Below are 26,369 nucleotides of genomic sequence, written 5' to 3'. Positions count from 1 at the left end.
GCCCGGAGCTCACTGTTAAAAAAAGAAAATAAATAAAAATAAAATATTAATAGCAAATTTTGACTAATTTTAGAACTCTTTTCTGTAGAATTTTTAAGTCATTGATTATCAGCTTAAATAATAAATTTTAATATAATTTCTCCATATTCTGGGGCATCTGGGTGGCTCAGTTGGTTGGGCATTTGACTTGGGCTCAGGTCATGATCTCAGGGTTGGTGAGTTTGAGCCCCGCATCGGGTTCTGTGCTGACAGCTCAGAGCCTGGAGCCTGCTTTGGATTCTGTGTCTCCCTCTCTCTCTGCCCCTCCCCCGTTCATGCTCTGTCTCTCCCTGTCTCAAAAATAAATAAAACGTTAAAAAAAATATGACAGAGAATTAAGAGACAGTGAAGAGAAGTTTCTCCTCTTACTATATCTAGAATCTCGGGAAAAAGAATAAAACGAATAAGGGAAAGGAAATACTTGTTGAATTAATGGTGAATGAATGAATCATAATTTCCCAGAGTTAATGGAAGTTATAAATCCTCAGTTTTAAGAAGCTAAATAAATCCCAGGAAAACTAGAAAAAAAAATCCACAGCTACACATACTGAGGCAATTTGCAAAACCCAATAAAAACTAAAAGCCAGGGATCTCAAATCCAGCCAGAGAGAAAAGGAAGTTTACTCATACACTAATGACAAATGACAGTAAGTTTCTCATCAAAAGCAATAGTGCAAGACAAAAAAATATTCCAGTAATATCTCCCAGTTCTGAGAAGCATAAAGCTGTCAACCTATAATTGTGTACTTAGCTAAATGAGGGTGAAATAAAAACAATTCTGTCAATAAAAAACTAGGAGAGCTTTCTGCTAACAGACCTCTATAAAAGAAATTTCTAAAGGATATTTTTAAGGCTGAAGAAAATAATCCCAGAAGAAGTATGTGAGACACAAGAAGGAACGATGTTCAAGTAAATTGGTAACATATGGACAAACGTAAGGAAACACTGACCATATAGCGCAAGAGTCATGTCTAATTAAGAGAGTAACAATCAAAAGCATGAGGCAACTAACTGCTTCATGACAATACCCTGGACAAGGATGATCTGAATTAAAGTATTTAAGTACACTTGTGTGATTTGAGAGGCGGTGACAAATATGAATAATCTTTGTAGTTTAAGTTGTTTTTACATGTTAAAATGTTAACATCTAGTCATGACTAGAATACAGAACTTCTAATACAATGAGGAAAAAAAACCTAATCTTGAAACTCAGCCAATAGAGTGGAAGCAGCAGAAATGGGTAAAAGAGAAGCATAGAAGAAACAGAATGAAAATAAAAACATTAAAATAACATAGTTGAAATAACATAGCTGATACAGACATAGTCACAGTAAAATTAAGACTAAATTCCTATGCTAAAACAATAATATTTCCAGATTCAGAAAGAAAATAATTATAATGCTTTTACAAGGGACTCATGTAAAACTTGAAGATATAGCAAAGATGAAAGATAATATATGGAATGAGATAAATCAGGCAAATGCTTACCAAAAATAACTAATATACAAAATAGTACTTAAAGCAACAAACAATATTAAGGGTAAAGAGTGTAAGCTATTTACGTCAGCAGGAAGATATACTAATTATAATAAGTATGTACTGATCTATTATTTGTCCAGAAGATATATAAAGCAAATATTAACAGCACTACAAGGAGAAGTTGACAAATCTGTCATTGTGAGAAGTTCACTTATCCTATCCTATCCTATCCTATCCTATCTCCTTACTAATTTTTGTCTGCTTGATCTATCAACTCCAACATTTATCAGAGGTTGATAGATCAAGCAGACAAAAATTAATAAGGATTAGGAACTTTGAAAAACATAATTAACAGGTTTGATCAAACAGATGTGAAGAGAGCCACAAAATATGATTAGATGATATGTCTTCTCAATTACACAGGCAATACTTATGATAATTAATCGTGTACTAGGCAATAATATCAATTTCAAATTTTAAAGGAATTAGTGTATTTTACTTCAGATTCTCTGACAACAATAAAATTAAGTTACAAACTAATAATAGAAGGTATCTAAGAATGACTTCATTTGATTGGCATTTTTAAAAAAATTTTTTCCAAGTTTCTATTTGAATTCCATCTAGTTAACATACAGTGCAATATTAGTTTCGGGTGTAGAATTTAGTGATTCATCACTTACACGCAACACCCAGTGCTCATCACAAGTGCCCTCCTTAATCACCTGTTTAACCCATCCCCCTGCCCCTCCTTGCCTCTGGTAACCTTCAGTTCATTTTTTGTGGTTAAGAGTCTATTTCTTGGTTTGCTTCTCACTTTCTTTTCCCCCTTCTATGTTCATTTGTTTTGTCTTTCAAATGCCACAGGAGTGAAATCATGATATTTGTCTTTCTCTGGCTGACTTATTTTGCTTACCATTATACTCTCTAGCTCCATCCATGTTGTTGCAAATGGCAAGATTTCATTGTTATGGCTGAGTAATATTCCATTGTATATTTATATACCACATCTTCTTTATCCATTCATCAATTAGTGGACACTTGGGCTTCTCCAATAGTTTGGATATTGTAAATAATGCTGCTGTAAACATTGGGGTGTATGTATCCCTTTGAATTAGTGTTCCTGTATTCTTTGGGTAAATACCCAATAGTGCAACTGCTGGAATATAAGGTAGTACTTATTTTTAATTTTTTGAGGAACCTCCATTGTGTTTTTCAGAGTAGCTACAGCTAGGCAAAATAAGTCAGAGAAAGACAAATACTATTTTCCCTCCAACAGTGGGGGAGGATTCCTTTTTCTTCACATCTTCACCAACACCTGTTGTTTCATGTGTTATTGATTTTAGTCATTCTGATAGGTGTGAGGTGATGTCTCATTGTGATTTTGATTTGCATTTCCATGATGATCAGTGATGATGAGCACTTTTCATGTGTCTTTTGGCCATCTGGATGTCTTTGGAGAAATGTCTGTTCATGTCTTCTGCCCATTTTAAATTGGATTATTTGTTTTCTGGGGGTATTGATTTTATAAGTTCTTGATATATTTTGGACACTAACCTTTTATCAGACATGTCATTTGCAAATATCTTCTCCCATTCCACAGGTTGCCTTTTAGATTTGTTGATTGTTTCCTTTGCTGTGTTGAGGCCTTTATTTTGATGTAGTCCCAATAGTTTATTTTTGCTTTTATCTTCCTTGCCTCAGGAGACATATCTATGAAGTTGCTATGGCTGATGTCAAAGAAATTATTGCCTATATTCTCTTAGAAGGTTTTTAAGGTTTCAGGTCCCACGTTTAAGTCTTTAACCCATTTTGCATTTATTTTTGTGTATGGCATAAGAAAGTGGTTCAATTAAATTCTTTTGTATGGACCTGTCCAGGTTTCTCAACACCATTTGTTAAAGAAACTTTTTCCCATTGGATATTCTCCTGTGCTTTGTCAAAGACTAATTGACCATATAATTGTGGGTTTATTTATGGGTTTTCTACTCTTTTTTATTGACTTATGTGTCTATTTTTATGCCAGTACCATTTTGTTTTGATTACTGATGCTTTGTAATTAACTTGAAGCATGGGACTGTGATGCCTCCAGCTTTGCTTTGCTTTTTTCAGGATTGTTTGGCTATTCACAGTCTTTTGTGCTTGCATACAAATTTTACGATTGTTCCCTCTGAGAAAAATGCTGTTGGTATTTTGATAGGGATTGTATAAAATGTGTAGATTGCTTTGGATTGTATGGACATTTTAATAATATTTGTTCTTCCAGTCCATGAGAATGGAATGTCTTTCCATTTCTTTGTGTGGTCTTCAGTTTCTTTCAACAGTATTCAGAGCACAGGTCTTTTACCTTTTTGGTTAAGTATCCTATTATTTTTGGTATGATTGTAAATGGGATTGATTCCTTAATTTCTCTTTCTGCTGCTTCATTTTTTGGTGTATAGAAAAGCAACAGATTTCTGTACATTGATTTTTGTATCCTGTGAATTTACTGAATTCACGTATCAGTTCTAGTAGATTTTTGGTGGAGTCTGGATTTTCTACTTACTGATTTGGATGCCTTTTATTTCTTTTTCTTGTCTATTTGCTGTAGCTACAACTTCTATTACTATAATGAATAACAGTGGCGAGAGTGGATGTCCTTGTCTTTTTCCTGACCTTAGGGGAAAAGCTTTAGGTTTTTCATACATGGCCTTTATTATGTTGAGCATGTTCCCTTTTAACCCACTTTGTTGAGGGTTTTCATCATGAATAGATATTGCACTTTGTCAAATGTTTTTTTCTGTGTCTATTGAAATAATCATATGGTTCTTATCCTTTCTTTTATGGATGTGATGTATCACATGGATTGATTTACAAATATTGAACCACCGTTGCAACCCAGGAATAAATCCCACTCGATTGTGGTGAGTGATTTTTTTTAATGTATTATATTTGGTTCACTAGTATTTTGTTGAGAATTTTTGCATCCATGTTCATCAAGGATTTGGCCTATGGTTCTCTATTTCAGCAGCGTCTTTATCCAGTTTTGGTATCAGGGTAATGCTACCCTCATAGAATAAATTTGGAAGTTTTCTTTTCTATTCTTTGGAATACTTTGAAAAAATAGGTATTAGTTCTTCTTAAATGTTTGATAGAATTCACCTGTGAAGCCGTCTGGTCCTGGATTTTTTCTTGTTGGGAGTTTTTTGATTACTGATTCAATTTCTTTGGTAGTTATCAGTCTGTTCAAATTTTTTATTTCTCCCTGTTTTAGTTTTAGTTTTAGTAGTTTATATGTTTCTGGGAATTTATTTCTTCTAGGTTGTCCAATTTGTTGGCATATTGTTTTTCATAATATTTTCTTATGATTGTATTTCTGTGTTGTTGATTGTTATTTCTCCTCTTTTATTTGTGATTTTATTTATTTGAGTCTTTTCTCTTTTTATCTTGATAAATCTGGCTAGAGGTTTGACAATTTTCTTGATTTTTTCATAGAGCCAGCCCCTGGCTTCATTGATCTGTTTTGTTGGTTTTTTAGTTTCTATATCATTTATTTCTGCCCTAATCTTTATTATTTCCTTCCTTCTGCTGGTTTTTGGTTTTGTTTGTTTTTCTGGTTCCTTTAAAGTGTAAGGTTAGGTTGTTTATTTGAGATTCGTTTTTGCTTCTTGAAGTTGATTTGTATTGCTACCAATTGCCCTCTTAGAATAGCTTTTGCTGCATCCTAGAGGTTTTGGACCATTGTGTTTTCATTTTCATTTGTTTGCATGTACTTTTTTATTTCTTTACTTCTTGGTTGACCCATTCATTCTTTAGTAGCATGTTATTTAACTCCATGTATTTGTGGACTGTCCAGATTTGTTTTTGTTTTTTTTTTTTTTTTCGACGTTTATTTATTTTTGGGACAGAGAGAGACAGAGCATGAACGGGGGAGGGGCAGAGAGAGAGGGAGACACAGAATCGGAAACAGGCTCCAGGCTCTGAGCCATCAGCCCAGAGCCCGACGCGGGGCTCAAACTCACGGACCGCGAGATCGTGACCTGGCTGAAGTCGGACGCTTAACCGACTGTGCCACCCAGGCGCCCCCAGATTTGTTTTTAAGGTTGACCTCTAGTTCCATAGCATTGTGGTCAGGAAATATGCATGGTATGACTTCAATCTTCTTCAATTTGTTGGCATTTGTTTTGTGGGCTAATATGTGATTTGTTCTGGAGAATTTTCTGTAAGCACTTGAAAAGAATGAAAAGAATGTGTATTCTGCTGTTTTAGGATAAAATGTTCTGAATATATCTGATAAATCCATCTGGCCCAATGTGTCATTCAAAGTCATTGTTTCCTTGTTGATTTTGTTTAGATGAACTGTCCATTGATGTAAGTGGGGTGCTAAAGTCCCCTACTATTATTGTATTATTATGGACTCATTCCTTTACATTTGTTATGATCTCTTTTATTTATTTCGGTGTTCCTGTTTGATACATAAATATTTACAATTATGATATCTTATTGGATTGTGCCCTTTATTATTATATAGTGTCCTTTGTCTTTGTTAGAGGCTTTGTTCTAAAGTCTATTTTGTCTGAGGTAAGAAATGCTGCTCTGGCTTTCTTTCGATGTCTATTTGCATGGTAGAGGTTTCTCCATCCCTTCACTTTCAATCTGCACAGGTATCTTTAGATCTAAAATGAACCTCATCTTGTAGGCAGCATATAGATGGATCTTGTTTTTTTATCCATTCTGTTGCCCTAAGTGTTTTGATTAGAGCATTTAGTCTATTTACATTCCAAGTGATTATTGATAGATATGAATTTAGTGCCATTTTATTACTTGTTTTGTGGTTGTTTCTGAAGATTTTCTCTGATTCTTTCTTGTCTTTCAGTCTGTCGTGTTTTGCTGATTTTCTTTAGTGATATATTTTGATTTCTATTTTTATTATTTTCATGTTTATCAGTGGTTTTTGATATATGGTTACCATTAGGATTGTATACAATATCTTATGCATATAGAGGTCTATGTTAAGTTGATGGTCATTCTCCTCTCCTCTTCATGCTTTAGGTATATGTTATTATATTTTATAGTCTTTTTTTTTTTTGGTGAATTCCCTGACTAATTGTTTGCAGAAAGATTATTTTTAGTCCTTTTGTGTTTCCTAACTTCATACAGTCACTTTTGGTCTCTGCTTTCCACACATAGTCCCCTTTAATATTTCTTGCAGGGCTGGTTTAGTGATCACGAACTCCTTTAGTTTTTATTTGGGAAACTCTTTATCTCTCCTATTCTGAATGATAGTCTTTCTGGATAGAATATTCTTGGCTGCAGATGTTTCTCATTCAACCCTTTGAATATATCATGTCACTGCCTTCTGATTTGGAAAGTTTCTGTTGAAAAATCTTCTCCTGCTAGGCTTATGGGTTTTCTCTTCTAAGTTACTGACTTCTTTTGTCTTGCTGCTTTTAAGATTTTTTCTTTACCATTATATTTTGAAAATTTAATTATAATATGTCTTGGTATTGGCCTGCTTTGGTTGATTTTGATGGGAGTTCTCTCTGCCTCCTGGATCTGGATATCTGTTTCCTTCCCCAGAGTAGGGAAGTTTTCAGCTACTATTTCTTCAAATAACTTTTCTGCCCCCTTTTCTCTCTTGTTCTTCTTCTGGGACTCATATAATATGAATGCCCCTATATTTGGTGGAGTCTCTGAGTTCCCTAAGTCTATTTTTATTTTGTGTAATTCTTTTTTCTCTCTTTTATTCAGCTTGACTATTTTCCATTACTTTGTCTTCTAGGTCATTAGTTCATTATTCTCTTTCTTCCCATTGTTCTATTTGTTCTATTAAGTGTGTTTCTCATTTTGTTTATTCAGCCCCATATCTCTGCTATGTTATTCCTTATCTCTGTATTAAGGGTCTGACTCATGTTTTTACTCTTTTCTCAAGTCCAGTGAGTATCCTCATGATCATTTCTTTAAATTCTCTATCAGGTATGTTACTTAGATATTTCGCTTAGATCACTGGCCTTATCTTTGTCCTATTCTTTCATTTGGATAAGTTTCCCTGTCTTCTCATTTTGTCTGCCTGTCTGTCTATTTCCATGTGTTAGGAAAGTCAACTATATCTTCCTTCTGCTGTTAGCACAGGGCCCAATGCAGGGCTCCAACTCATGAACTGCGAGAGCATGACCCAAGCCAAAGTCAGATGCTTAACTGACTGAGCCACCCAGGCGCCCCAGATGACATTTAGTTTTAAACATGGGATGGGGTGAGCTTCGGGTCCTCCTACTCTATCATCTTCCCAAGCTCTTCCCATTTAATTGGCATTTACCAAATTGCCCAATTTAGAAATAACAGTGGAAAACAGAAAATAGCTAGAATTGGATGATGATAATAGCATATATCAAAATTTGTTAGATGTAGCTAAAATGCAATTTCAAATGAAACATATATTTCTAAATTCATATGCTAAACATCATTTTATACTTAATGAACTAATTGCAAAACTTAAGAGTTAGAAAAAAACAACAAAATTCCCTGAGAAGAATACAAAACATAAAAAAGATAAAAGCAGAAATTAAGCAAATAAAAAACAGTCACTGGAGAGGATCGGCAAAGATAAAGGTTGCATCTTTTATAAAGCCAGTAAAATTGTTGTGGCTGATCAAGAATAAAAGGGAGGGGTGCCTGGGTGGCTCAGTTGGTTGAGCGACTGACTTCAGCTCAGGTCATGATCTCGCAGTCAGTGAGTTCGAGCCCCGCGTCGGGCTCTGTGCTGACAGCTCAGAGCCTGGAGCCTGTTTCAGATTCTGTGTCTCCCTCTCTCTCTGACCCTCCCCCATTCATGTTCTGTCTCTCTCTGTCTCAAAAATGAATAAATGTTAAAAAAAATAAAAAAAAAAAAGAATAAGGGAAAAGTCTCACAAGGATGACATTAAGGATGAAAACAAGATATTCGCTGCAGATATAGAGAAGTTCATTGGTTTAAACAACTTAGTAAAAATAAAGACATTTTTATTTTTTTTTAATTTTTTTTTAACATTTGTTTATTTTTGAGACAGAGAGAGACAGAGCATGAACGGGGGAGGGTCAGAGAGAGAGGGAGACACAGAATCCAAAACAGGCTCCAGGCTCTGAGCGGTCAGCACAAAGCCCGACACGGGGCTCGAACTCATGGACCGCGAGATCATGACCTGAGCTGAAGTCAGACGCTTAACTGACTGAGCCACCCAGGTGCCCCAAAAACATTTTTAAAGAAAACTATATCTGAACATTGACTCTAGAAATATTAGAAAACCTGAATTATCTTGGAACCACTAAAGTAATTGCATCAGAAGTTAAACACATACTCACCAAGAAAAATCAGGTCCAAATGTTTTTACAGACAAGTTTTACTAAATAGTTTTACCAAACAGATGACTGAGTTCTTATAAAAACTATTTCAGAGAATAACAAAGTGAAGAAGTATTCCATACCTCATTTTTATGAGGTTGGCATAACTTTTGATAGTGATACTAGTCCTATGAAGAATCATTACAAGAAGCAACAGTACGAGAAGGGAAACTTGTAGACAAATCTCACTGGGGATTAGATGTAAGATGTAAAACAAAATATTAGTGACATAAATCTAGAATAAAACTGAAAATAAAACGTCTTTACCCTGATTAAGTCTATATACCTTTCAGACATACACTGTGTTGTGTAGCATTAGAAATACTGTCTCTGGCATCATTAATGAGGTGAGTCATTATGCAGTCATATCACTGCATTTCTGAAATATTAAACTTAAGTACAGTTCATTAGGAAACAAAAAGGTAAGTGCCAAAAGCTTAGAGAGAAAGATAGATTGTAATGTTTGTGGATTGTTAAGTTGTTAATATAGAAAAACAAACAGAATCTACAGACATTTTAAAGTGAATTACATCAGGAGCCCCTGGGTGGCTCAGGCAGTTAAGCATCCGGCTTGGTCTCAGGTCATGATCTAGCAGTTTGCGGATTCAAGCCCCGTGTCAGGCTCTGTGCTCACAGCTCAGAGCCTGGAGCCTGCTTCGGATTCTGTGTCTCCCTCTCTCTGTCCCTTCCCTGTTCATGCTCTGTCTCTCTCTGTATCTCAAAAATGAATGTTTAAAAAAATAAAAATAAAATTAAGTACACCAAAGATAAATCAACTTAAAAAGTTAACCACATTCTATATACCTAAAACAATTGAAAATATAATTTAAAAACATTCACATTAGCTATCACCTCTCTCTGTCCCTTCCCTGTTCATGCTCTGTCTCTCTCTGTATCTCAAAAATGAATGTTTAAAAAAATAAAAATAAAATTAAGTACACCAAAGATAAATCAACTTAAAAAGTTAACCACATTCTATATACCTAAAACAATTGAAAATATAATTTAAAAACATTCACATTAGCTATCACCTCTCTCTGTCCCTTCCCTGTTCATGCTCTGTCTCTCTCTGTATCTCAAAAATGAATGTTTAAAAAAATAAAAATAAAATTAAGTACACCAAAGATAAATCAACTTAAAAAGTTAACCACATTCTATATACCTAAAACAATTGAAAATATAATTTAAAAACATTCACATTAGCTATCACCTATACAAATACAATCACAATAACAACAAAATGAGGTACCTGGGGGAAAAAAATCTACCAAAAGCTGTTCATGCCATTAATGGAGAAAATTAAAAACTTTACTGAAAAGCAAGAAAGAGCTAAATAAATGGTTAAGAAGATTCACATATAATATTTAATATCATAAAGATATCTGTTCTTTCCACATTATCACAATTGCAAGAAAAATTCCACAACAGTTTTGTGTAGACATATGGGAATGGTATCCAAAAGTTGATTCAACGTTAATATGTATATTAACATAAAGGGCCAGCAGCATCCAAGAAACTTTTAAGGAAGAATAAAGAGCAGATATTATGAGATATTAAGTTTATTTTAAAAAGTAAGACACTGTATTTTTGGAATGGAGATAGACTAATTAAAGACAATAGAGAGCCCAGCAAACTCACCTGTATGTGAAAACATAATGTATGATGGAGGAGACTGCAAAATCGGGAAAGAAAGGATTGACTATTAAATAAATGGTTTGGGGCAATTTTGAAGTCCTATAGTAAAAATTAAAGCAGATTCCTACCTCACATGATATACTCAAAAGCCAAATCTAGATGAACTAAACATGAAGCTAGAAAAAAATTGTTGACTTTTATCTTTATGACCTCAAGGTAGAAAAAGATTTTTTAAGCACAACACAAAATGCACAGAACAAAACAAGAAATATTCATTGACGTTAAATTGAAAAATATAAATTCATCGAAAGACACTTTCAAAAAGCGAAAATCTGAGCCAAAGTGTGGGAGACAATATCTTCAATAATACAAATGACAAACAATGAATACCTATAATAGATAATGGACTTTAAAATTTTAATCAGTGAGTAAAAAACAACAGCAAAGAACCCAGTTTAAAGGTAAGCACGAACTATGCTCCAATAATTCACAGCAAAGAAACAAGAAACTACACTCAACCTTGATGATGCAATGAAAATGTACACATTTTTAGTGGTTGTATTAGTTTCCTTGGGCTGCCATATTAAAGTGCCACCAACTGGGTGGGTCGAATCAACAGAAATGTATTTTCTCACCATTCAGGATGCTAGACGCCTGAAATGATAGTGTTGGCACAGCATAAACTCTCTGATGGGGAGACTTGTCTGTTTTTGATGATAGTCCTTGACGTTACTTGGCTTGTGGCAGCGTTAAGTCCAATTTCTGTCTCTTGTGTTCACATGGTGTTCTTCCCTGTTTGTCTGTCTTCATGGGGTTCTCCTCTCTTTGTGTTTTTGTCCAAATTTCCTTTAGTTTCTAAGAGTATCACTCTTTTGATTAGGGCCCACCCTAAGTGCATATGACCTCATTTTAACTTGACTACATTGCAAAGATGCTATTTCCAAAAAGCTCACAGTAACAGACACTGAATCCTTTATATCCTTTTGGGTAACACAATTCAACCGACAACAGTGATCGTGCAATTTTATACATTAGTATGATGTATACTAAAATTAGTCTAAATCTATGAACATTGAGTTAGGGTGCATCCCAGTAATTCAACTTCTGGCTGCTTAGATCCTTGCTACCCTAAGTATGGTCTGTAAGTTAGCAAGATGAGTGTCACCTGGGAGCTTGGTAGAAATGCAGAGTCTTGGGCCCCACCCCAGACTTATAGTGTCAAAATCTGTATTTAAGCAAGATCCCCAGGTGATTTGTTTGAAAAGTATTGATCTAGTTTACATTAGTTAAAAGAAGACATGCACATGAATGCTCATTGAACTATTGTTTATAAAAGCAAATATTTGGAGACGTCTTAAAGTCTCACTAGCCAGAGAATGGATAAATAATTTGTGGTATTATTCATACAATTTAAGTCTATACAGTAATGAAAGTAAATGAGCTAGAGGTGCTTCTATCAATACAGATGAATTTCACAAAGATAATGTTAAGGCAAAAAAGAAAGTTGCAAAAGAACGTATAGAGAATGATACCATTTCTGTATGGCTTAGTGACACACACAGATGATATAAAAGTATGAAGTAATTTATAAGAACGACAAACACTTAACTTGAGAGCAAACAGGGGAATCAGCGGAATCATAGTATCATACTATCTTACTATTCTTGTCCTTAAGTTTTGCTTAATCATACAAGTATTTAGTGTATTAATCTTTACAATACATTATTCTTACTTTTTGGTAAATCTTAAATAATGCATAATAAAGTGAGAAAATTTAAGGAAAACTTTAAGTCTAATGAATGGGAGAGTAGTGATTTGAATCCAAAACTGTGGCCCTGAGCCACTATTACCAACTAACATATCACTGCTTCAATAAACCAAGTGGCACAGTTATAGATTCGTATCTTATAATCAGAATTATATGGGGCGCGTGGGAAGTCCGTTGAACGTCCGCCTTCCGCTCAGGTCATGCTCTCACAGTTCCTGAGTTCGAGCCCCGCGTCGGGGTCTGCGCTGACAGCTCGGAGCCTGGAGCCTGCTTCGGATTCTGTGTCTCCCTCTCTCTCTGCCCCTCCCCTGCTCATGCTCTGTCTCTCCCTGTCTCAAAAATAAATAGACATTAAAAAAATTATAATCATAATTGTAGCTTTTATATAAGGGACATGTTTTAAAACAAGATTAAAATAATGCATCAAATATTGGATTTAGTTTATGACAAAAATGTGACTTGCTAAAGCTAGTAAAAATGTAGGCATTTCCTTCCAACTACTGTTACTTAACACAGTAATTAAATTTTGTTTCAAATAATCATTAGACAGAATTTAATTTCCAACTATCCTTAGATTAACAGGAAATATTGAGCCAATACTCTAAACATGTTTCTCATCTCAACCATGTTCTTTTTTTTTTTTATAATTGTTTTAATGTTCATTTATTTTTGAGAGAGAGAGAGAGAGAGAGAGCAAGTGGGAGACGGGCAGAGAGAGAGGGACACACAGAATCCCAAGCAGGCTCCAGGCTCTGAGCTGTGAGCACAGAGCCGGATGAGGAGCTCGAACTCACGAACCCTGAGATCATGACCTGAAATGAAGTCAGACACTTAACTGACTGAGCCACCCTAGTGCCCCTCAACTATGTTCTTATCCTTTCAGAAGTGAGTCCTGAAAATATTGTCAGTAAGAAAGCAGTGTAGACCGATTGAGCTCAGGAAAGTACATTTACTAACACCTGCCACTAACTTTCTTAATTACCCATAAGCAATAGTACTGGCTTTTTAAAAATCATACTTTTATACATTTTATTGGGATCTATAAATTTCAAGTATTTATGTTATGCTTTTAAACAAATGGTTAAGCTCCCAGAAAAAGGGAAGACTTCTGTTCATTAGTGATTACTGAACTTTTGTTGACATGTTTTTTCCCTCTTCAATAACTTGTGATTTAAGTCAAGAAGTTTTGGAATGCAGAGGTCAAATCTATCTTTATTCACTTGTCTTATACTCAGAATTTTCTAAAGAATTGCAAGCTTACCAGATACTTTAAGCAATAGGAAGAATGTCACATCCATGTGCAAATTGTTTTCACAGTAAATTCTCACCTGACAGAGCTCTTGCTTTTTCACGAAGCCTATGTAATTCTTTCTTCACACTGCTCAGCAGTTATCAGTAGAGAGAGAATATTATTACTTTGCATCCCTGTTACTTACTCTGATCGTTTAAGCTGTTGGGTATTTATTGAGACCATTTAGTCTTCACGAGTGAGTGATAACATTGATTTTACTACTGAGGAAACAAGAAGGTCAGTCAACTTTCCCAAGGTCCCACAACTAGTGAATATATGTTACATTATTTTCACTCTCCATATGTTGTGGTTTTAGCATGCGTATTCAGTAAACCAAGTCAATCTTAATGGTTCTAGGAGCACAGACGGAGGCTCCACTGTTTGTGTTTTGGTACTGAAAATCAAGTGCAGTTCTGGCCCTCTAAGAAGTGCCCGACATGTAGACATAGCAGTGAAGGAATGATACCACCGAGGGTGGCGGGGGGATGGTGAGGCTTGACACAGAGAAAAAGCATACTCAGTTTTACAGGAGCATTTTTTCTCTTGCATTTTAGTTACATTTTTTTTTTTTATAAATGCCCAGTTAATTCTTACTGATACTCAGAAGACCACATTTCCTAAATTATTTAAGCAAACATTTCTCTTTGAAGTTTTTTTTTTTTTCACTGGTGAATTCCAGTAAATCCATAGTTCTGGAAGAACTACAATTGCCCTATTGCTTTACTATTTGATGACTAAATTCGGAAAGGTATTTTTATATTAAAGAAATAATCTATCTTAGTTTCCACTTGAAAAAAACTAAAAACTTTGTTTAATAGCTTTTAGAAATCACTTTTGCAATCTCCTAAGTACATTTTCAACTCTTGACTATGTAAAATATTTCCTCATTAATGGAAAATTCAGCCATAATTTGGGGATTGTTGATAAACTCATCAATTACTGAGAAACCTCAACCATTACTAAACCTTCAGTAATGATAGGACATTCAGAGTTTATAGCAAATATCTTTTTAAAATATATTATCAGCCTAATACCTTTTTATCTTATGTCCCTGGTCAAAGAACTACATTAAAATGCAGGGCCCGTATCAAATTTCCTGTGAAAATGTTAAAAATCTTTATCTCTCATGAACTATTTTAGAGAAATTTCACATGATGGATGATGTATCATACTCCAGATCCATAACTGACAAGTTGCGTCTAGCAAATTCAAAGAAGAAATAAAAGCAGAATGACTGCAAGGTTTTTGTTTTTGTTTTTGTTTTTCAAATGACGTCCTCAATAACATCCATTTTAAGGCTAGCTTTTCTTTAGGCTAAATTCCGAGGCCTTGATGAACAAGAGTCTAACTATCCAGTCCTTTGGTTTGCACCATTTTCTCCTGGCATATCTGGGATTCTGTGTCTTTAAGGGTTAAATACAGAAGAATAGGCAAAGCATGAACATGAAGAAATGCAAGTCATTGTGCTTTTAATATATATCACAGTGTTATCAGTTCAATAAAGGGTTATATAGTTAACTATTACCCACATGAAGGTTGATCCCATAATTAGTGCTATATATCCTTTTCGCATTTTTATTTTCTTCGTAGTGTTCAGAAGAGTGCCTAAAAATCTTGTTATAAATGTTAAGAAATGAAATGTTTGATATCATGTACACTCTTCCTATGGAAAACATGAAGTACTTGCGCCTTTTTTCAACTTATAAAAATGCTGCATCATTGAATATTATAGCAGAATAACAAATGCCAGAGCTCATGAATATTATTAGTTCCAGATTGAAATCATTTTAGCTTTCCTGAAAAGGAAAAAACAAAATCTTCCCTTATTAAACCATTTAGGATCCAACAGATGAATGCATATTGCTGGCTGACATATTTATTGACATACATTTGTATGCACTACATTTGACACATTCCTATTCAAGGATGTCTTTGATATGCATACATTTACTTTTTAAATTTTAAATTTCTTGTATTTTACTCTTTATTTGTGTTATCAACTCTATTTCCAAAATTTCATCTTTGAAGAATCCAGATTTTAATTATTTTCCTTTTATAATTTTTGGATCCACAAATATACTTTAATAAAGCTATTTAGTTCTGTTTTTGTGAGGATATTTTAAAGGGGGGAATGAACACCTTCACAAATCTTAAAAAAGACATCTTCAGAGTCTGTAGCCAGTATTGCTGTGTATACTTATCTCTTTCTTTTTGATGCCATGAATCATTATAAATGTGGTTCATTATTGTGGCATGCTGAAATGATTGAGTGGGAACTGTGCCCAGCATCACATTGTAAAACAATCCATCCCCAAACACATTGCCCTGGACTGTATGCATCAGCCAAATTAGATTTTCTTTGACGCTTTGGTGATTGCTCTTTTGTTTGGTCTTGGAGAATTCAAAGCCATAAAATTCAGAGTTCAAATTTGAACACAATATTAATATTATTGCTATCTGTGGTGAATCTGTGCATGTTAACTAGAGTCATATCTGTCATATCTGCTTGTAGGATTGGATTCTGCACTTTTCCTTCGCTCCAGTCCTGCAATCAGAATGTACAAGTGAACTCTGTTGTGCTATGTTTTTTTCTAGATTAGGAATCCCATTCTTTACTTATGTTCAAATGGGATTAAATTTGCCTTTCTTGGTAAAAGAAACAGCTTAGAAGCAACCCATGGTAGTGGATTCATTTTCTATGTTGTCAACCCCATTTGCAAAATGATACTCCCCCTCCCCACCCTTGGTGAACATGTCCAAACGTATGAGCTCCAAAGTGCAGCCTTTGTTAGCCCAAAACCAACACAGGTGAAGATGTTTACATAGGTCTATTAATACCCAGTTCCTGGATAGAATCTACGAATTGCTGATGCTGTGCACTTTCAAAAAGAGCTGGAAAATAGAATAGGCTTGATATACAAGATTAAGAGCAAAATAGGGCAATAAAAGAAATTTTTGAAGAAAATAGAAGATATACAAAATTCAATATTACTTTTTTTTTTTTTTTAATAACCGTATTTTTCTTTCTTGAAGTTATGGGATTGCCACAATACTTGCTTAATTTCTGCAAGTCAAAGGTTTCTAGATGGCGCTCCAAAGCATTTGCCGGAAGGTGGCGACATAAGCCCTTGTTGCCTAGAGCTGTCCCAAGTGCTGAAGACAATTTCGGCGCTTAAGAGAAACTGCGGGCCAGCGACCAGGGGTTCCACCAGGTTCTCCCTAGAGGTTTGCAGGCTGTGATAAAAGAAGCAAAAGGCTGTATAAAACGCCCAACGTTATTTACAGAACAGTGGCGAAAGATTCCCTTCTCTAAATTTACTCGCCACGAAGCTATGAAACATGGTAATGTTTATTGACATTAAAAAGGTAATGGTGATGGATAGGCGTATTTGTGTGTGTGTGTGTGTGTGTGTGTGTGTGTGTGTGTGTGTGTGTAATACATACCGAATTGAGTTTTTTCTTCACTTTGACATGCTGCTATTTATCTGTCCGGTGACGCGCCCTTTAGAATCCCTCTCCCCCGCTAATTCCCCAAGGTTACAAATAAATAAATAAAGCTACAGGAAACATCCTCCCCAAAGGAGTCAGGCTGAACTGTCAGATAATGAACAGGATGGCTTCTTTCATAAGCTAAAACACACTTCGTCTGCTTTCCATCAATTAACAATAATTTACAGACTAATCCAAGGGCTGTCTACCTACCCATTCAGGTTCCCTGTGGCTCCATTTCTCATTTCCTATTGTCACTCTGTGCTGCTAACTCTTCTTAACAATTTGACAGAAATATGAAGCAACGGATAGTTAGGATTGTTTTTTCCCCTTCTCTAGTTTGGCTGGGTGAGAGGCGGAGTTATATGTTGTAATATCGGTGTGACCAGCGGAGGATCCGGTGAAAGTGGATTCTGAATCTCTGCCGACAAAAAGGGGCTAGAAGGAAAAGACGCTTAGCTAGAGGGAGAGGAGGGCGGGGACCCAGAGGAAAGAGACACTCAGGGTTGGGGAAGTGTTAGGAGGGGAGGGTTAGCGTAGGAGGGAGGGCCACCGTCGTAGCGTCGGAGCGACACAGAGGGATAAAGAAAGGGGAGTGAGAAGGAAGAGGGAGACTGAACGAGGGCTGAGAAGGGAGAGGGAGAACGGAGAGAGAAGACTTAAGAGAAAGAGAGGAGACAGGAGGAGAGAGTGGCAAAGAGGAAGGGAGAGACGGAGGAAGAGATCACAGAGTGACCGCAGAGGACGAGGTTTCTCTATTCCAGATACTTCTAAGACCGAAGATTGTTTGCTAGTGGGGAGACTCCAGCTCCGGCAGCCAGTTGAGCAGCGGCAGAGTAAAATGGACAGTGAGAAACAGACGTTCCAGCCACCTCTCGGCCGCTCAGAGGTCCCGGAGCTGTTCTCTGGCGAACTCCTTTCCCCGCTGGAGTCTCGCAGCCTGCTGGACCAACGGAGCCCAAGGAGCTCCTAGAAGCTGCTCCTCGGAGATGCCCTCGCCCGAGCAGTAAGAACTTCCTGCTTGAGTCCCGGCGTTTCGTCCACCTGGAACTCCCCGGGGGGGGGGGGGGGGGAGAGAGGGGTAGAAGACCCCAGGGGGAGGGGCGAGGGGGATCCTAAAGCAGCTCTTTCTCCCCTCCCCCTCCCCCCGCTGGGCGCGCAGGCATGGATGTGCTCAGCCCTGGACCTGGCAACAACACCACCTTGTCCGAGGGTCCCTTCGGGACACGCGGCAACGCTACTGTCATCTCCGACGTGACCTTCGGCTACCAAGTGATCACCTCTCTGCTGCTGGGCACGCTCATTTTCTGCGCGGTGCTGGGCAATGCTTGCGTGGTGGCCGCGATCGCCCTGGAGCGCTCCCTGCAGAATGTGGCCAACTATCTCATCGGCTCGCTGGCTGTCACCGATCTCATGGTGTCGGTGCTGGTGCTGCCCATGGCTGCGTTGTACCAGGTGCTCAACAAATGGACACTGGGACAGGTCACCTGTGACCTATTCATTGCCCTCGACGTGCTGTGCTGCACCTCGTCCATCCTGCACCTGTGTGCCATTGCGCTGGACAGGTACTGGGCCATCACGGACCCCATCGACTACGTGAACAAGAGGACGCCCCGGCGCGCCGCTGCGCTCATCTCCCTCACTTGGCTCATTGGCTTCCTTATCTCCATCCCGCCCATGCTGGGCTGGCGCACCCCCGAAGACCGCTCCGACCCCGACGCGTGCACGATTAGCAAGGACCATGGCTACACTATCTATTCCACCTTTGGAGCCTTCTACATCCCTTTGCTGCTAATGTTGGTTCTCTACGGGCGCATTTTCCGAGCTGCGCGCTTCCGCATCCGCAAAACAGTCAAGAAGGTGGAGAAGAAGGGAGCGGACACCCGCTTTGGTGTGTCGCCAGCCCGGCAGCCCAAGAAGAGCGTAAATGGCGAGCCAGGGAGCAGAGAATGGAGGCAGGGCGTGGAGAACAAGGCAGGGGGGGCTCCGTGCACCAATGGCGCGGTGAGGCAGGGTGACGACGGCGCCGCCCTGGAGGTGATTGAAGTGCACCGGGTGGGCAACTCTAAAGAGCACCTGCCGCTGCCCAGCGAGGCCAGTAGTATCCCTTGCGCCCCCGCCTCCTTCGAGAAGAAGAATGAGCGCAACGCCGAAGCCAAGCGCAAGATGGCTCTGGCCAGAGAAAGGAAAACGGTGAAGACGCTGGGCATCATCATGGGCACATTCATCCTCTGCTGGCTGCCCTTCTTCATCGTTGCCCTGGTCCTGCCCTTCTGCGAGAGCAGCTGCCACATGCCCACGCTTCTGGGCGCCATAATCAACTGGCTGGGCTACTCCAATTCTCTGCTCAACCCGGTCATTTACGCCTACTTCAACAAAGACTTCCAAAACGCGTTTAAGAAGATCATCAAGTGCAAGTTCTGCCGCAGAAGATGATGGACGAGTCGTCCGCAAGTAGGCCCGCCCTATCCTCTCTGCCTCCTCCAGCCCTCTGGAATCAACACCTCTGATAGCCTGCTACTTTTCCCGACTTTCTCAACTGCTGGGTCCGCCGCTTCCAGACCTCCTCCCTCCTCCCCCGTCCCCTAATCCCCTGTCCCCTAATCCCTTGCTCGGAGGGTGTGCGCTTTGGGCAAAGAGGCCCCCAAAGGTGGGGCTGGAGGGCCTGGGAAACTACCTGGGTCTGTGAGAAGCGACCTTGGCTCACACTTTGGCCTCGGAATCAGTGTTGATCCTTGTAGTTGCCTCCTCCCTCTTCGGCACTCCACATCTTCGCGGCGGAAGTTTGAGCCTCAGCGGTTCAAGGCAAAAAAATCTACGCAGAAAAATAAACTGTACACCCAGCCGCCGCGCCCACTAACGGCTCCCACCTAATCGCCCCACTGCTAGAACTTGAATTTAAGGTTCAGAAGTTTGCTTCATTACCTAGTCCCAACCCTGGCCCGCACTCCTACCCTAGAAACTCACTTTTTTTTTTTTTTTCCCCAGCTTCATCCTTTCTTTCGAGCTTCCCTTTGCGCCCTCGCCAGTCCCTATGCATTGGTTTGCTAGTAGGGAAAGGCTGGAGGTTCTGTTTTCCCAGTGCCTGTGATGTCCCTGGGAATCCCCGCTTCCCTGTGTAGACTCGCTGAATAACTCTTTTGCGCACAGCCCCATGCTCTGTTTTCTTGGATTCCAAACAAGTAGCCAGAAGCTGTCTCTTAGAGTGGACTTGTAAGTACAAGCAAGGCTGGGCCAGTGGGGGAGAGCGAGGCGGGAGTGAGGAACGATTGTATCCGTGCTTGCCTTCGTGTCAGCACTCACCAAAGAAACTGACAACCAGTGGGATGGGAAAACGGACTTCTGTTTGTATAGGCTGGTGGCGAGTCTGCACGTTCTGGCATCGCCACTTACCCACCCCGGGCCATGCCCGCCAGCCAAGGTGTGCGTGCTGGGGACCCCCAGCGGCCTAAAGGTTCGCGCGCCTACCCAGCCAGCGGCTGTCTGCTTTGCACTTGGCGCGCGCGCGCGCGGAGATGTAACCCAAACCAGAGCCATCCCTCCGCCTGCGCCGCGGAACGCGCAGAAGCGCGAATAAACAACACGGTTTGAGAAAGCGCGGGGAGCTAGGTCAGGCGGGAGGAGAGAGACCAGGGGAGGCAAAGAGGTTTTGGTGTCCGGCGCGCAGGCCGTCCTGCAGATGACGCTCCCCGTGGAACCTGAGAGGGCAGTTGCATCCACAGGATGCAGACTCTTTCCGCCTAATTCACCCCCTGTCCTGTTGGATAGTATAGTTCTGTTTAGCGCGTCCTAACGTTACATGGGATTTGTTTTGCAAGACGTCTGGGACACGTAGCTACTAGGACTTTGCTTTCCAAATAGGAATTCCGGGCTTCCAATCGAATGGGTCCCGATAGGTTTAGTACTGCCTGGAACCTCACAGGCGGTTACTTTAAATAATGGGACCCCAAAGACTAGTTAACTAGTTAGGGGTGCTCTCCCTTCGGAGTCCCTGAGAATCTTGTACAGGGTTATATTCGCTCCTTGGCCTGATGTGAGCCACAGGTCTAGGACAAACCGGTTTCTTGCCATTTGACTATGTGGAGCACTCCAAGCCTTCTCCCCCCAAAAGTTACTCTTTTGGCCTTGCCATTCCTGCTGAGAAACTAGTTACAATCTACTGCCCCCAGAAGGGAATTTATTTTGGTGCTCCGTTTGAATGTAAATTTCCATCCACAGGACTGGGATCAAGAGGTTTGTTAGTGAGATGTAGCCTCTAATTTTCTGATGAATACCGGTTGTGTTTTACCGTAACTACACAAAGTTATTGGTTTTTTCTGCCGTCTCCCTTCAACTCTACCTTTTGAATGATTGTGTCTGCTGTTTTGAGAACAGTGTTGCAAAAGTTGCCAATGGAAACTTCACTTGTGTTTATAATATTAAGAAGGTGAAAAGACAGTTCTATCACTGAAGCCATTTTATTGTTTGTCCGCTGAACAAAGCCTCCATTTGGTATCTTTTTCTCCTACCGAAACTGAGAGTGGGTATCATATCCCGTTAAAACAGAGAAAGTTTAAGAACTCTGGACACTCAGTGGATGGTTTGTTGATGCATAGGTAATGCTGATAAGGGGCTAAGGTGGAGCAAATAAGGTAGATATCTTCAGTCCAAAAATTATTCACTTGAAAATTTAATTTTTTTTTTTGCTCACAATAATTTCAGTACAGCTGTATGAAAAAAAAATGCACTTTCTGTATGTCTTCCTTAATTTTTTGAACAAATTATATATACATATAAAATAATTCAAGCTCAAGATTTGCTTACCCAAATTATGCCTTGGCCAGCAAGTATTACATTCGAAGGGCTGAGTCCTCCATTTACTTGCATCTTTTACAGCACTGTATGCCAATGGTTTCTGGACATTTATTCTTCCTGCTTTGGAGGAATTACGTGAAAATGGGGGAGGAGCATCCAACTGGAGTACAATTGCCAAGGCAATAGAGAAATTTGGGGAATAAGTGCATAGCAGTAAACAGCCCCTGAGGCTTCTTATTTCTTTTAGTATTTGTATTAAGATAAAGTATATATGCATCAAAATTGGCCTTCACTCTTCTCTGTGACAATAAAAGACTTTATTAATGGTAATGCTACAATAAACTGATATCAATAATACATGCATCTTTATTTTAATCAGAATTACTGTCTACTTGTATTTATTTGTATTATTTAAAAATCGAAGTTAAAAAATACACTTGTCAGGAGAAGATTCTGCTATACAAATCAGGGATATGACACTTAGGGAAATAAATTCAGTTTTAGTGCAGAAACTCAGTCTAAAGGAGTGATTTCTTTAAAAAAAAACACAAAAATCCTATCTCTGAAAAGAGGAGGTCACATATCATCATTTAGCCACAAAACCATGAATTTTCCCTGACTGACACCTACAGTTAGGACTTAGACATTTGTCTAAGTAATATGGACAGGGCAGGGGACATGAAGCAGAGAAATGCAGTCTCTGTAAAATCAACGAAGCCCCATCCTGTCTTTTTATTTTTATTTTAAAAATTTTTTTTAATGTTTATTTATTTTTGAGACAGAGAGAGACAGAGCATGAATGGGGAGGGTCAGAGAGAGGGAGACACAGAATCTGAAACAGGCTCCAGGCTCTGAGCTGTCAGCACAGAGCCTGACGCGGGGCTCGAACTCACAGACCTTGAGATCATGACCTGAGCCGAAGTCGGCCGCTTAACCGACTGAGCCACCCAGGCGCCCCCATCCTGTCTTTTTAAAGCAGTGGACAGTCTGACACCCCTTCTCTGTCTTCCCCACCACTTCCTGCTAGAGGAAAATGGCTTCACCTGGTTTCAAATAAAGTAACTCATTGTTCTGGGGTTTGTCCAGCAGTTAAAAGTGGAGAGGCATTTTCCTTTCTGGCTGGGTCTCAGCTGATAGTGGGGTTCTGTATATAAGATCTATTACGATGTCAAATTATTTTTATGCTCTGTTTTCCCCTATTGGAATCATCAGGAATGCCTCTTATTTCCCAGGTTTTGGTTGTCAATTCCACCGCTTTCTAGTGTCAGAATGATGGCTGCAGGGCAAGGTGAACCCAGGTACACTGTAAGGGGAAAACACAGGTCAGGGATATTTTGGCCACAGAAGAGAGCACCTTTGAAGCTTCACGAACCCTTGTTCAGGCAACACGTGTATCTAAATATTCTCCCAATAATGAAACGTAAAGACAGAGGAATTGAGAGAAGAAAAACTGTCTGGAAGTTCTCATATGAAAGCTATTACATAAATGTGTCCCTGACCTTGAGGAAATTGATGCATTTGGAACATTTGTCTTTTAGAGTCTGGCTATCTCCCTTTTTTGGCCCTTTGTTCTCTGCTCTAGCATCTATTCCTCCAAGGAGACTATGGCTTTCCATTTTCTACAGGCCTCCCTGAGTCTCTATCATCACTCAAATGGAGAAAGAAAATTGTTATCATTCACTTCCAGCGTGACTAGCAAGCCCGGATAACAAATTAGCAGCCACCACGTGTAAAGCTCCATTAAACAATGTTGAAACATGGGCCTACAAATTAAAGTAAGATGCTTTTGTCACCTTGAAGGAGTTTCACCCTCCTTGGGTCTGTAACAACAAGCTACTAAGGCTAAGTAAACATTAGTGGTAGAATATTAGTATCGTCTAAACAGGACAAGTCACAAGAGTTTGGCTCTAAGAATTCAGGGGACAGAGATCACCGTGAGCTGGGTGTGGGTAAGAACGATTCGGCAGGGAAGGCTGTGTAAAGCCTCCAAGATTGAGCTGTGGGCACACGGCTGTGGGTGGTATGAAAAAGCAGACATTCTTTAGGAGATGCCAAAGACAACCTGATCCCTTCTTCTTGTTAAGTGGGGGCCTGGGATAAAATTTGTGATGGGAGTGCTGGATGCTGGTGGCCTGGGTTGACTGAGGTGGAGAGCCTAGAGAAAGATGCAGACTCGTGGCTTAACAATAGATTGGTCAGGGTTAGTTACAAGACAGAATAATTCATGCTTCTGTAATGTGTAAGTAAGTTTTTGCCAAGTAATTTTCACTCAATATACTGTTTAAATTTAGGTAGCAGATCCTTTTGGAAATACCAGTTAGACCACGTTAGCCAATGCAGAGAGTTCACACTGGGTAAGTATAGAAGAAAGTGCTAGAGGGGTGCCTGGGCAGCTCAGTAGGTTAAGACTCCAAGTCTTGATTTTGGCTCAGGTCTCGTGATCTCATAGTTTGTGGGATCCAGCCCCACATGGGGGCTCTGTGCTGACAGCACAGACACTGCATGGGATTCTCTCTCTCCCTCTCCCTCTGCACCCCCCACCACATGTGCTTGTGCACGTGCATGCTCTCTCTCTCAAAATAAATAAATAAATAAACATTTTTTTTAAAAAAGGAAAGTGTGAGCGATCATATGTGGAATTATTATATTTCCAGATTAAAAAGCTAGAACTATAGTTTAAGTCACTGTAGACCACTAAGAATGAAGGCCGAAGTTCTGTTTGGAGCTCATTTCAATGACACAGGTGTGAAACAATAAAGACCTTAATGGGGGATGTTAGCAGAAGGGATGGGAAACAAGTTAGACTCTGAAAAGTACATCGAAGGAAGAACTGGCAGGACTTGGTATCTGGGTGTGAGGGGAGAGGGAGGTGAAGATGCTACTGAGGCTTTGTGCCAAGAAAATGTGGGCAAATGACAGAAAAGGGGAAGTTGAGAGTTACTTCTCCTCTGGGTCTTTGGTTTTTTTTTTTTTTTTTTTTTTTTTTTAGCTTTATCTGTAAATATAAAAGGGCTTTGTTTCCTGCTAAGAGAATTCCCAGCCCAGATGGCAGGGGCCTGCTGGGAAAGGTATTGATACATGTCACAGCATTTGAACACTCTGTCATTTGGGAAAGTATGTGAGTAATGCCACCTTAGAGAATGCTTGGATGAATACCCTGATTGTTGATGCACCTTTTTAAACTTTCAGTAGAATTTGTTTGGAGAGGCCACAATTCCAAGGTGCTACAGCAGTCTTTCAAGAGGGGCAACCCAAACGCATCATCCTGGGCACTGTGTTAAGAATACACGAAGCCCACGACTTCGGCCAGGTCACGATCTCGCGGTCCGTGAGTTCGAGCCCCGCGTCGGGCTCTGGGCTGATGGCTCAGAGCCTGGAGCCTGCTTCCAATTCTGTGTCTCCCTCTCTCTCTTCCCCTCCCCCGTTCATGCTCTGTCTCTCTCTGTCTCAAAAATGAATAAAACATTAAAAAAAATTAAAAAAAAAAAAAGAATACACGAAGCCCAGAAAATTGAGTCTGTCCAGTTGACCAATGGACAGCAGAGCAATACAGTTTACTCTTTAAATCCAGTTATCAAGAACTATAGCAGACCCATTTGATCCCTAAACAGATATTCCTGGAAAATCTGGACCAGGAGGCTAAAGCATGCAATGGGTTGTTTCTATTTCCCAGCTCACTTTGCTATGTGGCAATGGCAGGGATGAGGAAATGAGTTGGGTCCCAAGACACTTCATAACTGATCAGTTATTTCTGCAACACTTATCTATAATACTGCACAATGATCCAGCTTCCAGAAAGTTCCCCGAGCCAAGTTTCAAGGAGATGTCTTGTATTAGCAAGCGGTTGTTCTCTTGTGTCTCAACTGGATTTAGGTTTGAAGAAAGAAAAAGAAACAGGCTGGTTGGAATAAGGGACAGAGAAAGAAAGGAGTAGACAACAGGACTCACCTATCTTACAGGTTATATAGCTGTGGAGATGGAGGAGAAAGTTTTGAAACTTTTCTAAGGTCCTTGGATGAGAAGCATTTTATGAAATATGGTATGCTTCACCATCTATGGAAGCAAGTAGTCTAACTTGCAAGAACTAACTAAGAGAGAAAACAAATGGTGAAAGCTCATTTTAACTTTAAAAGAACAGTAGAGCAGAACTCCAATTGCAACTATTCACAATCAATGTAGTTTCTCGCAAGCATATACTGCATTGCAAGGATTTGTAATGGAGAAGAGGCAGTCTATGGGACAACCTCTGGTTTAGACAGAGTGGGCATGTGATTCATTCATTCCTTCAACTAATATTTCTGGAATATCTGTGACCCACGCACTGTTCTAGGTGCTTTGGATATAGCAGTGAACAAATCAGAGGAAGTGTCTGTGGCAGAGTTTTTTGTAAGAACGCCACAGTTAGTGCCCTCCGTGTGTCCACCATTTTGCAATGTGAGTTTTAGCTTCACCCAGAAAGACATGGAGGCTTTCTCACTGCTTGAATATGGGTTGGCCTTGTGATTTACTTTGACCAATAAA

At 39.4% G+C, this 26,369-nt stretch overlaps 1 protein-coding gene across 1 annotated transcript; it reads left to right on the top strand.

The window, feature by feature from the left end:
* Positions 1–17,247: 17,247 nt before the first annotated feature.
* Positions 17,248–22,355, top strand: HTR1A (5-hydroxytryptamine receptor 1A). The gene has a single exon (XM_045494396.1). It carries the CDS (start codon positions 18,219–18,221, stop codon positions 19,488–19,490), a length of 1,272 nt encoding a protein of 423 aa, XP_045350352.1. The 5' UTR covers positions 17,248–18,218; the 3' UTR covers positions 19,491–22,355.
* The last annotated feature ends 4,014 nt before the right edge of the window (positions 22,356–26,369 follow it).

Source organism: Leopardus geoffroyi, chromosome A1, assembly GCF_018350155.1.
Source record: "Leopardus geoffroyi isolate Oge1 chromosome A1, O.geoffroyi_Oge1_pat1.0, whole genome shotgun sequence".
Lineage (NCBI taxonomy): Eukaryota > Metazoa > Chordata > Mammalia > Carnivora > Felidae > Leopardus > Leopardus geoffroyi.
Note: the sequence above shows the minus strand (reverse complement) of the source record. Positions and strands in the feature narration are given on the sequence as shown.

Excerpts from the sequence above, each read along its gene's own strand:
- HTR1A (XM_045494396.1), top strand. The coding sequence starts at position 18,219 with ATGGATGTGCTCAGCCCTGGACCTGGCAACAACACCACCTTGTCCGAG.